General features: G+C 46.2%; 1 protein-coding gene across 1 annotated transcript in view; it reads right to left on the reverse strand.

Annotated features, from left to right (window-relative positions):
- ANTXR1 (ANTXR cell adhesion molecule 1) overlaps positions 1–13,817 on the reverse strand; it is a 136,109-nt gene that overhangs the window by 35,777 nt on the left and 86,515 nt on the right. The window contains exon 14 of the mRNA XM_083514239.1: positions 9,795–9,836. Coding sequence (XP_083370365.1) covers positions 9,795–9,836 — 42 coding nt within the window. The remainder of the gene's footprint in view (positions 1–9,794; positions 9,837–13,817) is intronic.

The following is a 13,817-nucleotide window of genomic DNA, read 5'->3' on the forward strand; positions in this document are numbered from 1 at the left end:
TAAGGGAGCTGGGCATGTTTAGCCTGGAGAAGAGGAGGTTAAGGGGTGATATGATAGCCATGTTCAAATATATAAAAGGATGTCATATAGAGGAGGGAGAAAGGTTGTTTTTTGCTGCTCCAGAGAAGCGGACACGGAGCAATGGATCCAAACTACAAGAAAGAAGATTCCACCTAAACATTAGGAAGAACTTCCTGACAGTAAGAGCTGTTCGACAGTGGAATTGGCTGCCAAGGAGTGTGGTGGAGTCTCCTCCTTTGGAGGTCTTTAAGCAGAGGCTTGACAACCATATGTCAGGAGTGTTCTGATGGTGTTTCCTGCTTGGCAGGGGGTTGGACTCGATGGCCCTTGTGGTCTCTTCCAACTCTATGATTCTATGATTCTCCTCTGCCAAGCCTGGAACTGGCTACCTCTGGCCTTGGGGTGAGGTGGGGGGGGGGGGACTCTGGCTCTAGGGACCAGGCAGCCAGCAGCAGAGAGACCTGGAACCGAGGGCAGTTGATGGAGAGAGCAAGCCCTCATCTCCTCAGCGCCACCTGGGTCTCCTCTTAAAGTGGTCCAGCCTGCAAGTCCAAAGTAAGAAGGAGGGCGCTGGAAAACTCTGGCCTCAGACTTCTCAGCCCCCTAAAGCGTCAGGCAGGTGGGCGGGCAGGTTCTTTGGCTCTCTCGGGAAGTTGTGGACTCTTCTCCATTGCAGGGGGTTGTACTAGATCAGGGATGTCCATCAGTGATCAACTGGTTGATTGCGGGGGGTCCGTGGCAGATCAACAACTTAAAGGTAAAGGGACCCCTGACCATTAGGTCCAGTCATGACTGACTCTGAGGTTGCGGCGCTCATCTCGCTTTATTGGCCAAGGGAGCCGGTGTACAGCTTCCGGGTCATGTGGCCAGCATGACAAAGGTGCTTCTGGCGAACCAGAGCAGCGCACGGAAATGCCGTTTACCTTCCCGCCGGAGCGGTACCTATTCATCTACTTGCACTTGACGTGTTTTCGAACTGATAGGTTGGCAGGAGCAGGGACCCAGCAACGGGAGCTCACCCCATTGCAGGGATTCGAACTGCCAACCTGATTGGCAAGACCTAGGCTGTGGTCACTGCCTGTTTTTTCACAGATCGCAGTCTCTTGGAAGTTGGACATGCCTATACTAGATGACCCTTAAGGTCCCTTCCAACTCAACAACTCTATGATTCTGTGATAAGGAGGAGTTTGCACATGTGCAGCTGGGGGCGGGAAAGGTTGCCTGGGCAGGGAGGTGGCATTTTCTGGTTCGCCTCAGGCAACAAAATGTCCTGGGCTGGTCCTGCAAGGAAGGAAGGAAAAGAGATGGACCTGCAGCAGCTCTGGGTGCCTTGCCAGGGATAGTGACATGCCTGGACAGAGGCCCCTTTGGCCTGGTTCAGTGCTCTGGTTGCCTTGAGTGTAAATCAGTTCAGTGCATGGTGTGACTCTTTTGATAAATGTTAAGGGTGTAAGTAGGTCGTTTGCAAAGGACTCTGCTCCATGCAGGCAGAGTTCCCACTTTACTAGATCCTCTGACATGCCGGGGAGCTTGAATGGAGCTTTTCGTGAGGGTTTTGTTTTATCATATTTCTTTTCTGCTGCTTGAAAACGGGAAGGAAAACCATCCAAATATTTTCTTTTCTTGCCCTCTCTCTCTCTCTCTCTCTCTCTCTCTCCTGCTCTCCTCACTTTGTTACTGCAAAGGCCTTCGCACAACAGGAAATACCAATGCTTAAGACACTCTCCGCAGGGCCTTAAAAACCTTGCAAGCCATTTAAGATTTCGGGGCAGGAGGAGTTGACAGGCCAGAAAACTCAAAACAGCAGCAGCAGCAGCGGTGCCGAATCGAAGAAGAGAAAAACACAAGAAGAAGCCACGCAAATCCCGTGTCGAGAGGCTCCATTTTCTGTGCTGTGAGCAAGAGAAACATTCGGAGCAGCCTTTCTCAACCTGTGGGTCCCCAGATGTTGTTGAACTACAACTCCCATCACCCCTAGCTAGCAAGACCAGAGCTCAGGGATGAAGGGAGTTGTAGTCCAACAACATCTGGGGACCCACAGGTTGAGAACCGCTGATCTGGAGGAAAAGATGCTGCCAGCAGAATTCCTCAGCCACTCCGCTGCCCCACTTGACCCCACACAAGCAGAAGCTGCCCCCGTGCATGTTTTGGGCCATGGGTCAACCAGGGTATTTTGCTGCCCCTCTTGAGTGCGGATGGGTGCCCGTCGCCATAATATGGCATGCAATCCTCTAGCACAGGCATAGGCAAACTCGGCCCTCCAGATGTTTTGGGACTACACCTCCCATCATCTCCAGCTAACAGGACCAGTGGTCAGGGATGATGGGAATTGTAGTCTCAAAACATCTGGAGGGCCGAGTTTGCCTATGCCTGCTCTACCAGTTCAAGGCAGAGTAAAGGACCCAGTTCTCAGAACCAGGATTAGCACCCGAGGCACCACACCCAGAAGGCGAACAACAGCGGGTGGCCCGACTGGGTGCACCAGTATGTTCCGGTGGTTCCTGAAATAAAAAAGCAAGCCCCCTGCCCCTTGCAGACCGCATTTCTCCCTCTTTTTCTTAAGGAAACAACACAGGAAGAATAGTTTGACATAGTCTCCTCACTGGTGCTGCTGCTGCTCGGGTAAAACACCCCCACCTGAACCAGTCAAACTTCCAGTAAAGTGTATTTAAGGGGACTAGACATTTATATATCTATATCTATATCTGTTTTAGCTACAGTTTGAAAAATATTTTTTTTTTGCAAGAAGAGATCCACCATCACGAAAACAGCAACCTCTCCTCCAAAATACTTATTTGTCTCACATTACAAAATTTGGAATCATCTGTTCCTGAATGAGCATCATTTGTTGGCAACGTCAGAACGTTTCTGCTTCCAAGAGCCCTTCAAAACACATGGAAAAAGCATCCCATCAGCTAGGAATGAAACAAGATTAGGGTATCTGTCATACCCCTTGACCGCTTCAATTCTACCAAATAATTTTTGCTCGAGGTAGATCTATTTTCTGAGCCTTCCCTCACACATTTTCCTGGTTTTTCTGTGATCCCCAAAGGCTAGAGGTAGGTTGTTTCTTTGATATGAAAGTGAAGGTTCTCTGGTGCTAGAAACAGAGCTTGTGTAGTGATGAGTCTCTAGTGTCGTGGACTGTGCTGCAGCTATTTGGCAAGAAGGAGGAAAGCTTTGGCAGGTCCAAATGCCATTTGAGGCATTTCTGATTGGGCTCCACCTCCATCCGTTCCAGCCAGCATGGCCAATGGTCAGGGCTGCCCAACAACACCTAGAGGGCCACAGACTAGAACTCAGAGGCCAGAGACCAGTTGCCGGGAAATACTTAAAAATAATGACATATGTTCTCAGGATTCAAATCTGGCATCAAGAGTCTGGAAACAAATTACTTCTTTCCAACACAAGCCGTTTCAATAAAATATAAATATTACAATATCTATTTTCTATCTTGGAGTTTGGGATTTTCTGAAGTGGGTGTTGGTGATTTTTCTATTTTTTGCTCCATTACTGCAAAGAAAGAAAGAAAGAAAGAAAGAAAGAAAGAAAGAAAGAAAGAAAGAAAGAGGGAGGGAGGGGGGAGCAGTCAGCCATGTGGAGTCTATTTGACGTGATGGGTCAACTGTCACCTGACTGCCAGAGGATGAGTTGCAAAACCAACAATGAAAAGCAAAACAAGAACCCAACATTACTTGATTTATTTATGTTTTGATGCCGCTATAAGAAACAAAAACAGCTGACTGAAATGTTCTGTTACTCACTCTTTCCTTGTAATCTAATGAGCACTCCTGTTTATTATTACCAATAGTGAAAGTAAAGCTACCAGGCCTCACCAGTACGACCAATGGAGGTATAGAATTATAGGACTGTGGAGCTGGAAGGGGACCCCAAGAGTAATCTGGTCCAATCCCCTGCAATACAGGAATCACAGCTCAAAAATCCCTGGCTATCCAACCTCTTGTTTGAAAACCTCCACTGAAGAATCGTCCACCACCTTCCTAGTAGGGTGTCTGTTGCACTGCTGAACAGCTCATACCCTCAGAAAGTTATTTCTAAAGTTTCTTGCCATTGGAATCCATTGGTTCAAGGGAGAAGAGTCGGTGGAAGAAGACTGGAGGAAATTTAAAGACTATTTGCAGAAATATTTCAAAATTAATGAATGTTAGAATGATGTTGGATTGAAGTTAAGTGGTTTCTAGCTGTAATGGTTTAAAAGAATATGGAAAAATTGGATTTTTAATAGGTGAAAATTTAATGTTATAATATATTAAGATTAAAGATCAGGATAATAAGGAGGGAAAGGAATTGCTGAACTAATAAATTGAACTGGAATACAAAAAAGGGAGGTATGAGGAGGTCCGGGAAACAAGTAAATGAAAGATAAGTGCCGAAAAGATGGAATTATTTTTAACTGTTTTTTATTTTATTTTATTTTATTTTATTTTTTCATTATGTAATACTGTGAAAACTTTAATAAATATTTATATTTTTTAAAAAAAGGAATCAATTGGTTCAGGTCCTCTCCTCCAGAGCAGCGGAAAACAAGCTTGTTCCATCTTCCATGTGACATTTTCCGGTATTTGAAGATGAAAGCAATGGTTAACTTTTTAGTTTTAGTTTGGGAAGGCAAGTAGAAGAAGCTCAGAGATTATGTGTGGCAGGGGTGCCGACAAACAAAATATGGGGAGGGGGGGAAGTCCAGCCCCACATAATCGATCCCATGGCACATGAATACCATGTCAATGACCATGCCCATCAACTTTGCAGGGGACCCTCAAATATTTTATGGGGACTGCGGAAGGGACCTCGGCCCCAAGAGTTGGCTCCTATGCTGTTTAAACATAAGATGTTTAAAATTTCAGTTGCCACTGGCTTAGTGAACTATTGCTTTGGCTACAAGAAGCAGCTTCTTCTTCCCGACCTCGGCGACCCAATGTTGCTTGCAAAAGCTTCACCTTCCAGGCCCAGAACCTGCTTCTCATCTGTTCCCAATCACATCGGGGTTGCATTCAAGCCCCACACCCTTCCCTTGAGGTCCCTGGCTCTGCTACAAGGCGCCATTCTCCCCGCCTTTGCCCTTCCCACCAGCGAGGCGTGAGCCTGGGGTGACCGGGAGAGGAGGGGGAGACGGCCTGTACAACACGCTGATGGGTAATAATGCCTTTCCTGCTGCACTGAGCGCCGTTGCTCGCCCTCCAGTTTATTTAACTGTATCTGCCCATGAGATCTTTCAGGGAGAGGGAAAAAGGAAACAATCTGGAAAGGAATAATAAACACAGATAAAAGCTAGACGAACAGCTCTGCAGTGCAAATGGGCCGCTGCCAAATCTTCACCGACTCCGAAAGCTACAGGGGTGTGGGGTTGCCGGGCCGTAATCCTCCTACACCTGCAAGAAGCACTTCACTAACCTGGTACTGAGGCTGGACCCCCTATTAAGTCATGCTTTCGGTGGAAAAGCAAGATGCATTTGGCAACAGATCCAGCATAACACATAAACACAAAATCGGGTTCGAGATTCCATTCAGTACAGCACAGGAGTACAACTCTCTGGGGATGGTATTTAAGGTCTGTAATGATTCTCTGTGTTGGTTCCTATGAGTTTTCAAAGATCCCTCATATTTATTGAAAACTTTGGTGTTTTATTTTAAATTAACAGTTGACTAGCTACTTTCTTAGGGATGCGGGTGGCGCTGTGGGTTAAACCACAGAGCCTAGGACTTGCCGATCAGAAGGTCAGCGATTTGAATCCCCGTGACGGGGTGAGCTCCCGTTGCTCGGTCCCTGCTTCTGCCGACCTAGCAGTTTGAAAGCACGTGAAAGTGCAAGTAGATAAATAGGTACCGCTCCAGCAGGAAGGTAAATGGTGTTTCCGTGCACTGCTCTGGTTCACCAGAAGCGGCTTAGTCATGCTGGCCACATGACCCGGAAGCTGTACACCGGCTCCCTCGGCCAATAAAGCAAGATGAGTGCCGCAACCCCAGAGTCGGTCATGACTGGACCTAATGGTCAGGGGGTCCCTTAACCTTTTTAGCTACTTTCTTAACAGTTGCATCAACCTGAAGGACGAGAATGTTGTTAAATGAGAAGGGGTCTCCTCCTCCCCCCCCCCGCTTGTCTGCCCAGGAAGGTGAAGTCGAACAGTCTGCTTGAAAGACCAAGATGATCAAGGGAACAGCTGAGCCAGCTGAGGTGGTTTAACCTGGAGAAGAGATGACTGAGAGGCGATGCGATAGCCATCTTCAAATATCTGAAGGTGGTTTCATATGGCCAGCTTGGTTTCATGTAGCCACTGTGGGGCAGTGCAAGTGTGCCTTCCACCAGCTGAGGCTGGTCCAACAGCTGTGGCCTCTTCTGGCCAAAGTGATTCTACTCTGCTAGCATCCAGTTTAGACTATTAGACGACCATCCTTCCCTTTTGTTTATCGAGGAATCCTCCTTCTGGTCATTACCCAGTCTGTCATTAGTTTGGTCTTTCTGACACTATCAATGACCTGAGTGAAAACAATCTTAGTGAGACACACTCAGCTTGACTGACTCCTGGAATACCAGCCTTTGAACATCCATTCAGCAATCATTGACCAACAATGCCATGCCATGGTTTCTCTTTGGGGGGATTCACCCTGGAGCTGAGGACCCCCCTCCATTGACATGTTTTTGGACAGATCATATGGAAGGAAAGGTATAACTTGCTCCCCCCCTATTTCTTTCTGTCTCTCTTGCCAGTTTTCCAACTTCCATTGCTCCCCCTTCCCTTCCCCCCTGGTAAAGCATAACTGTGCAGCAGCCTTGGGGTCTCTGCCAACTCCTTTCCCACTCCCTCTATAACCCTTTCCTCTCTGGGACAGCCTTCAAGTATACTGCATATTATTTCAGTCTTTTAGCAAAACTTTCCTTTTCTGGAAAACCTTGAGCTTCATCTGATATTCCCTCCTAGGTACCTCACAAGGGCACTCCACTACCTAGCCTAAGGTTCCCAAAGCAGCCTTCAACAACCCCCAGGTGTTTGGGACTACAATTCCCATCAGTTGTGCTGCTTGGAGCTCATGGGAGTTGTGGTTCAAAACATCTGGCGGGAACCAGGTGGCCAAAGGCTGTCCTACAGTTAGAATAACCTTTGCTAGAACTTGTGGATCCAACGAAGCTGAATGTTGGAAGATTCAGGGCAGATGAAAGGAAGCATTTCGTTAAACTATGGAACTCCCTCCCACAGGAGGCAGGGATGGGCACTAACTTGAGGATTAGACAAATTCATGGAGGAGAAGGCAGTCCCTATGCCTCCAGAAGGTCCTGCTTGCTAGTTTTCCACAACTTGTTCTCACACTTCAGCCACTGTGAGAACAGAATGCTGCAGGCTGTTCTTAGGTTCTTATACAGTTATACATTTTGTTGAACATGTTAGTTTCTGAACCAGCTCTGCTAGACCAACAGCACCATGAACTAGATAGAACCAGATGATGGACTACATGGAATTGGCAGAAATGACTGGCAGAATCCGAGATCAGGGAGAAGAGGTGGTGGAAGAAGACTGGAAAAAATTTAAAGACTATTTGCAGAAATACTGTAAAATTAATGAATGTTAAAGGGATGTTGGGTTGAAAATAAGCGGTATTGGTAAAAAGATTAACAAGAATATGTAAATACGGATTGATAATGGTTGAAAATACATATTTATAATAGGTTAAGATATTGAGTAAGGATAAATGATAGAGGGTAAGGATTTGCTGAATTAATCATTTGAACTGGAATACAAAAAAGGGAGGTGTGAGGAGGTCAGGAAACAAGTAAATGAAATATAAGACATGAAAATACTGATTTTTCTTTTTTAACTGCTTTTTACTTTTTACGTGTTTTGTTTTTGTATTTTTGTATCTCTTTCCCCCCCTTTTTATTATGGTTATTCTTTGTTCTTACTTTTTATGTTTAAATTCTGTAACCTTTCACTGTCTGTAAAATTTCAATAAATATCATTTTTTTAAAAAGAAAAAGAACCAGAACCACAGAGAAAAAAGATTCGTCTGTCACTGGAGCTAAATCTCTGCTCCAGTCATTCATGCTTATTCACTATGCGACAAGGTCACAAGCTTTTATGGTTCAGAACCCCATGGGGTGATATCTTAGGAAGTTGCACCCACTTTGGTTGAAGCCCAAATACTGAATGCAAATGGTCTCTTGCGAGCTTATGTGAACCTTCCCTGAAGTAAAGCAAGCTGTTTCTAATGTACTGGACACACTTCAGAGCTTTGGCTGTTGCCCCACTTGTTTGTCCCTTCAACATGGGTAAGATGGGGGAATGCACCCCTTCTCTATTGCCCCAAGATCCTGGAGGAGGCTTTTTTGGGGAGGTGTGTGCTTTCCTCCCTGCCCTGTGCAAGCCAATGGAGGCCACCTCCACCAGATTATTCAAAGGTGGAAAAAACACCCTAAAAATGACTAGTGGGGGGAAGCCCTCCATTGGTGTGGACTTCCACTCCTCCAAACTATTACCCCTTGACAATGAACAGGGAGACAATGAACAGGGAGACAAAGTGGTCTGAGGCAAAGAGACCTCATATAGGAAACAATGAGACTGAATCCATGTCAAATCTTGAGTCAAAGCTCATTGGTCCATCAAGGTCAGGATCATCTGCATTACCTGGCACCAGCTCTCCAAGATTTAAGACAAAAGCCTTTCTCAGACCTACAGGGAAATGCCAGGGTTTTAGCCTGGGTCCTTCCCCATGCAAAGCCTGTCTCTGACACTGAGCTGCAGACCCTCCCTCAGTCTACCCAGGTCAACAGTGCTTGGGCTCAGATGCTGGAACAGCAATGGCTTCTAGGAGTTCAGTCTCTCCAGGAAAAGAACACAGACGATTGCTTTGGTTTTGCAAGAAGGCTCCTCTCAACAGAAGTCATAATCACCTTTTTTGCTAAATTGCAACCATGCTACTGAATGCAACGGACCTGCCAAGTGTGTCTATCGCTAGTTGTTAAGTGGGCAAGATGACATCAGTTGCAAGCATTATCCAATTACAGGCTGGCTAGTGGCTTGGCCCTCCTGCCATGTGGGTGAAGAAATGGACCCGAGACAACAACACAGCAATTCAGATTTGGGAACTGAGTCCAACCGTCCATTTCCTTGAACAAATGCTCAGGTTTGCACCCAGGAGAATAATCACCAGGACACAGGGTTTTGATGGTGTTGGTTAGCTTGGGCCTCACTCAAACTGAAGTTCTCAATGAAAACAAACAAGCAGACCTCAAACGGCAACATAATTCAAGAGGTTTCACGATTCAGAGCAACATCTGGAGGTTTCAAAGAAAAGGAGGCGATCGACAGCAAACAGATTGAATTTCACATCCAGTATCCTATCACTGCATGACACGGCACAGTTTGAATTAATACGAGGGAGATAGCCAGCACATAACAGACATACAGGAGTGGGGAAGGTGATTGGCCCAGTGGGCCAGATCCGTATCCGTCCCCACCAGCCCTACAGGCCAACTTTGACAGGCCAGCAGGAAAAACCCACCTGTCAATCACCTGGTGCCATTACAACCTACCTGTCAAAGTCCCTTGCACAACACTCTCCAGCTGGTTGTCAGGTGATAGAGAAGCACTGCAAAAGGAGCTTTGCAAGTCCAAGGCTCAGTGCTTCCCTAGCCACACACAGAGGGCTGGCAAAGCTGCTTTCTGCAGGGGTGGACGGCGCAATTGAGTTCCACACAGGGCAAAGACACAAAGCAAAGGCAAGAGGAGCTATTCAGAAGCCATAATGAAGTGGGCACTTACCTCGCTGTCTTCCATGGGGGGTGGGGGAGGCTCCTTAATGATCTAAAAAGAATGAAGAAGAAACACAGGGAGTTAGTCCATAGCCAGGCTGCACTACAGTCAGGTTTTAAACTCAGTCAAGACTCACTTCCCAGAACACGTGAAAAAATGGTTAGAGAGTAGTTCTAAGCATGGACAGTGCATGGACAAACTTTCTCCGGCTATCAAGTAACTAAGAGAGGTGGATGGAAGAGAGGCCCGCCCCTTAGCCTGAAGGGCACCATCACTTAGGTGTAGCTCTCACAAACTGCCTCATTCTTTTGAGATGCTGACCAGGACACTTGAGTAGCCAGCTAAGGTCATTTCTTACAAAGAAACTTGTCTGACCAGTTCAACAAACTCTTCTCTTACATCCTAACCCTCCCTGGGTGCAGGACAGCAAGAACTGGAAGGGGCTCAGGGCATCATCCAGACTGACCCACACCAAACCCACAATAATACGTACTCACAAAATCCACATTTTGCCTAATTGATTTGTTCCCTGGCACACAGCAACAAGGATCAAGTGTAGCTTTGTCCCCCGCCCATCTCTCCTGGATAGCTCTGAGGATAAAATGTGGGATGGGTGAACACAGATGCCAGCCAACACTCCTTGAAGGAAGGGTGGGATGAAAATTAAATAAATACATTTATCGAAAGTACATTGAGTCCAGAATTTTACTCTGCATGTGAGGGGTTGTGTTTGGGCTTTCTGTTAAAAAAATAGGCCTGGGGTCTTCACCATAGAAACTGTCAAAGCAGATGCGAGTGTGAGGCTGCTATTTCTTGCATCTCCAACGTAGCAAGGAGCTGGCAAATGCCACAGCAATTCTCTCCAAGAGTAGCATGGAGTCCATCCAGCAGGAAAGCGAAAACAGAGGCATGGCAAGCATCTCTCCTAAACCTCAGATGCAGCAGCCTTGGAGAGGAACAGAGAGCTCAATCTCTCCCTACGTGAGAAGGAGCAAAATAAACCAGGGCAATGAAGCTACAGGAGGTTTAATTCACCAGCACCACACAAATCAATAGGTATAGGTCAGTGGTTCCCAAACTTTTTCTGGAAAGCCTGGTGCCATAAACTCACCCCAAGTGCCCCCCCCCAGGTAATCCCCTACAGTGGGAACCACTGTACAGATCGACTGCTGGCTTGAGATTTTGTGCAGCCCACTCTCTGGGCCCCACCTCCTCCTCTCCAAGCCCTTGCCTGCCCACCTGTCTTCTTTGAAGAGCACTCGTAGCCAAGTAAGATTGTCTTCCATGAACACAGTTTTAACAGTGAGCCAATATGTGACTGTGGAGGCCAATTTTGGATCCTCACGTCCTTCCACATTGGGGACATAGGTTTCTGGGCGGGAGTTGATCATGGTGAGGGTCTGCCAAATGTGCCTTCCTCTTAGCATTTTTCATCCTGAGTTTGAGTGTCTTCAAAATCCATGACACCTTTGGTAAAGGCTGTTATCCAGTTGGAGTACTCGCAGGCCAGTGTTTCCCAATTTTCGTGTTTATACTACTTTTAATTTTAGGTTTGCCTTGAGAGAGTCTTTAAACCTCTTTTGTTGACCACTAGATTTCACTTTCCATTTTTAAGTTTGGAATAGAGTAGTTGCTTTGGAAGACAATAATCAGGCATCTGAACAGCATGACTAGTCCAACGAAGTTGATGTTGAAGAATCGTTGCTTCGACACTGGTGATCTTTGCTTCTTCCAGTACACTGGCATAAGTTCACCTGTCTTCCCAAGTGATATGCAAAATTTTTCAGAGACACTGTTGATGGAATCTTGTGAGGAGTTGGAGATGGCATTTGTAAGTGGTCCATGTTTCACAAGCATATAGTAAGGTTGGCAGTACAATAGCTTTGTAAATAGGCATTTTAGTTTACCTGCAAATATCCTGGTCCTCAAATACTCTGCACTTCAGTCAGGAGAAAGCTCCACTCGCAGAGCTCAGGCGATCCTGGATTTCGTCATCAGTGTTGGCCCTGTGCCCAGGTAGGAGAAGTGACCGACATTTTCCAATGTTACACCATTGAGTTGGATTTGTGGTGCTGCAGAGGGGCTGTTTTGTACTTGTTGGTGCAGCGCTTTGGTTTTTTGGATGTTGAGCAAAGGGCCAAGCTTTTCATAAGCTTCTGCAAATATATTTAGGATTGTTTGGAGGCCATCCTCCGAGTGTGCACACACTATGTTGTCATCAGCATATTGAAGCTCTATGATGGAAGTTGTGGTGACCTTACTTTTTGCTTAGAGTATGCCCTCCCTCTCAGGGCCCAATCCACACAAGTGCCCAGAGGGAGAGGCCGCTGAAGAGTCTTCAACATGCTCTTCATTCAAGGGAGTATCTGAAAGAGGGTTTTCTCCACCTCCTCTCCTTCTTTCGTAAGAATGCAGCATCATTCGATGAAACCCACCAACAAGAGGTGTATGCAGTGATGGACAAAGAAAGTGCATAGTTAATGGATGGAACTCATGGCCACAATATATCATGTTGGCTTCCAGTTTGGATAGCTGTAGAAGGGGATTAGACAAAATTGATGGTGGAGGAGCATTGACTAGCTGTTGTAGTGGATAGGATATGCTTTAACAGATGGCCTACATGTCAAGAGATGCAAAAATTGTAAAAAGAGAGTGTGAAAGGATATTGTTAAGAGAATCTGCTTCTTCATACTGTCTTGTGAATGTGTCGGTACTGTTTGTGCCTTGCTCAACAGGGCTCTGCTTTTAGGCCCTTGTGGAGAGGGGCCAGAGAAAAGCTCTCCCCGACTTCTTAGGGTCTGCAATGTTCCAGCCCTCCTCTTTCAAGGCAGCAGCACTGGAGTCCAAGTCCTGGGACCATGATATGTCTACGCTCTAAATGTTTGCATTTCATTTTCAACTCCAAGAATGAAAAATGTATACATGGACAGCTTTGTTTAACATGAAACATATACCGCCCTGTGTCCATCCCTGCCACAGAGGGGGACTGAGATTAAAACCAGACGTTTTCCTTTCCTTTTTCTGTTTCTTTGTTTCCACTGCTCAATAGTACGAATGGCAAGCACCATGCTATGAGCTGATGGCATAAAGAATGGCAGCAGCAGCAGCAGCAAAGCACACTGGGTCACTGAGCGAAGCCAAATGCAGTAGGTGTTGCCCCGTAACGTCTCGCCCATTTAGCTTCAACAGGCAGAGACGAATTCCATTCACAGAAACAACAAAAAAAGCTAGGCTACAAAACAACGCACCACTTTAGACCCAAAGCATCTAAATCTCATGATGGATACTTCTTCACGCAGCGCATAGTTAACCAGTGGAACTCACTGCCACAGGGGGCAGTGATAGCTACTATATTGGATGACTTTTTAAAAGGATTAGACAAATTCATGGAGAAGGAGGCTATCAGGAACTCCTAGCCGTGATAGCTATGCTCTACCTCCACAATCAGAGACAGCAACACTTCTGAATATCAGTTGCAGAAAGCCATGGGATGGGAGAGGGCTCTTGCACCCATATTCTGCTCCCTGGATTCCCACGGGCATCTGGTTGGCCGCTGTGAGAACAGGAAGCTGGACTAGATGGGTCCTTGGCTTGATCCAGCAGGAATCTAGCCATTGCTAAGCTTGCAACTCGTTCCAAGGAGGTTTGCAAAAGAAAACTTTCCGCTGGGTTGCCTGGTGCTGTTTCCACTGTGCGCGTTTTGCTCAAGATTATTTCTCACAACTTTCCTCTTATGTTTCTTCGCTTAAAATAATAATAATCAAGCAGTGCTATTTTTCTGGAAAGCATCCTAATAGGCCAGATAAACAATGCTTGTCATTAGCTCCATGGCTGGAAAGGGCGGCTGTCAAACCATTCTGAAGCTCATTATTTCCTCCACGCTGATGGGAAAATGTGTAAGTTCCACTGTAATTGTTCCTTGGGGGTTACAGCTGAGCCTCTGCGTTTCCTCTCCAGCTTCATCCTCAATAATAATCAAACATTCTTCAGTTATTCTTACATTCCTTTTTCCTCCAACATTTCAGATCCTTT

This window comes from Podarcis liolepis (assembly GCF_965112155.1).
Source record: "Podarcis liolepis genome assembly, chromosome: 7".
In the NCBI taxonomy this organism is placed as follows: Eukaryota; Metazoa; Chordata; class Lepidosauria; order Squamata; family Lacertidae; genus Podarcis; species Podarcis liolepis.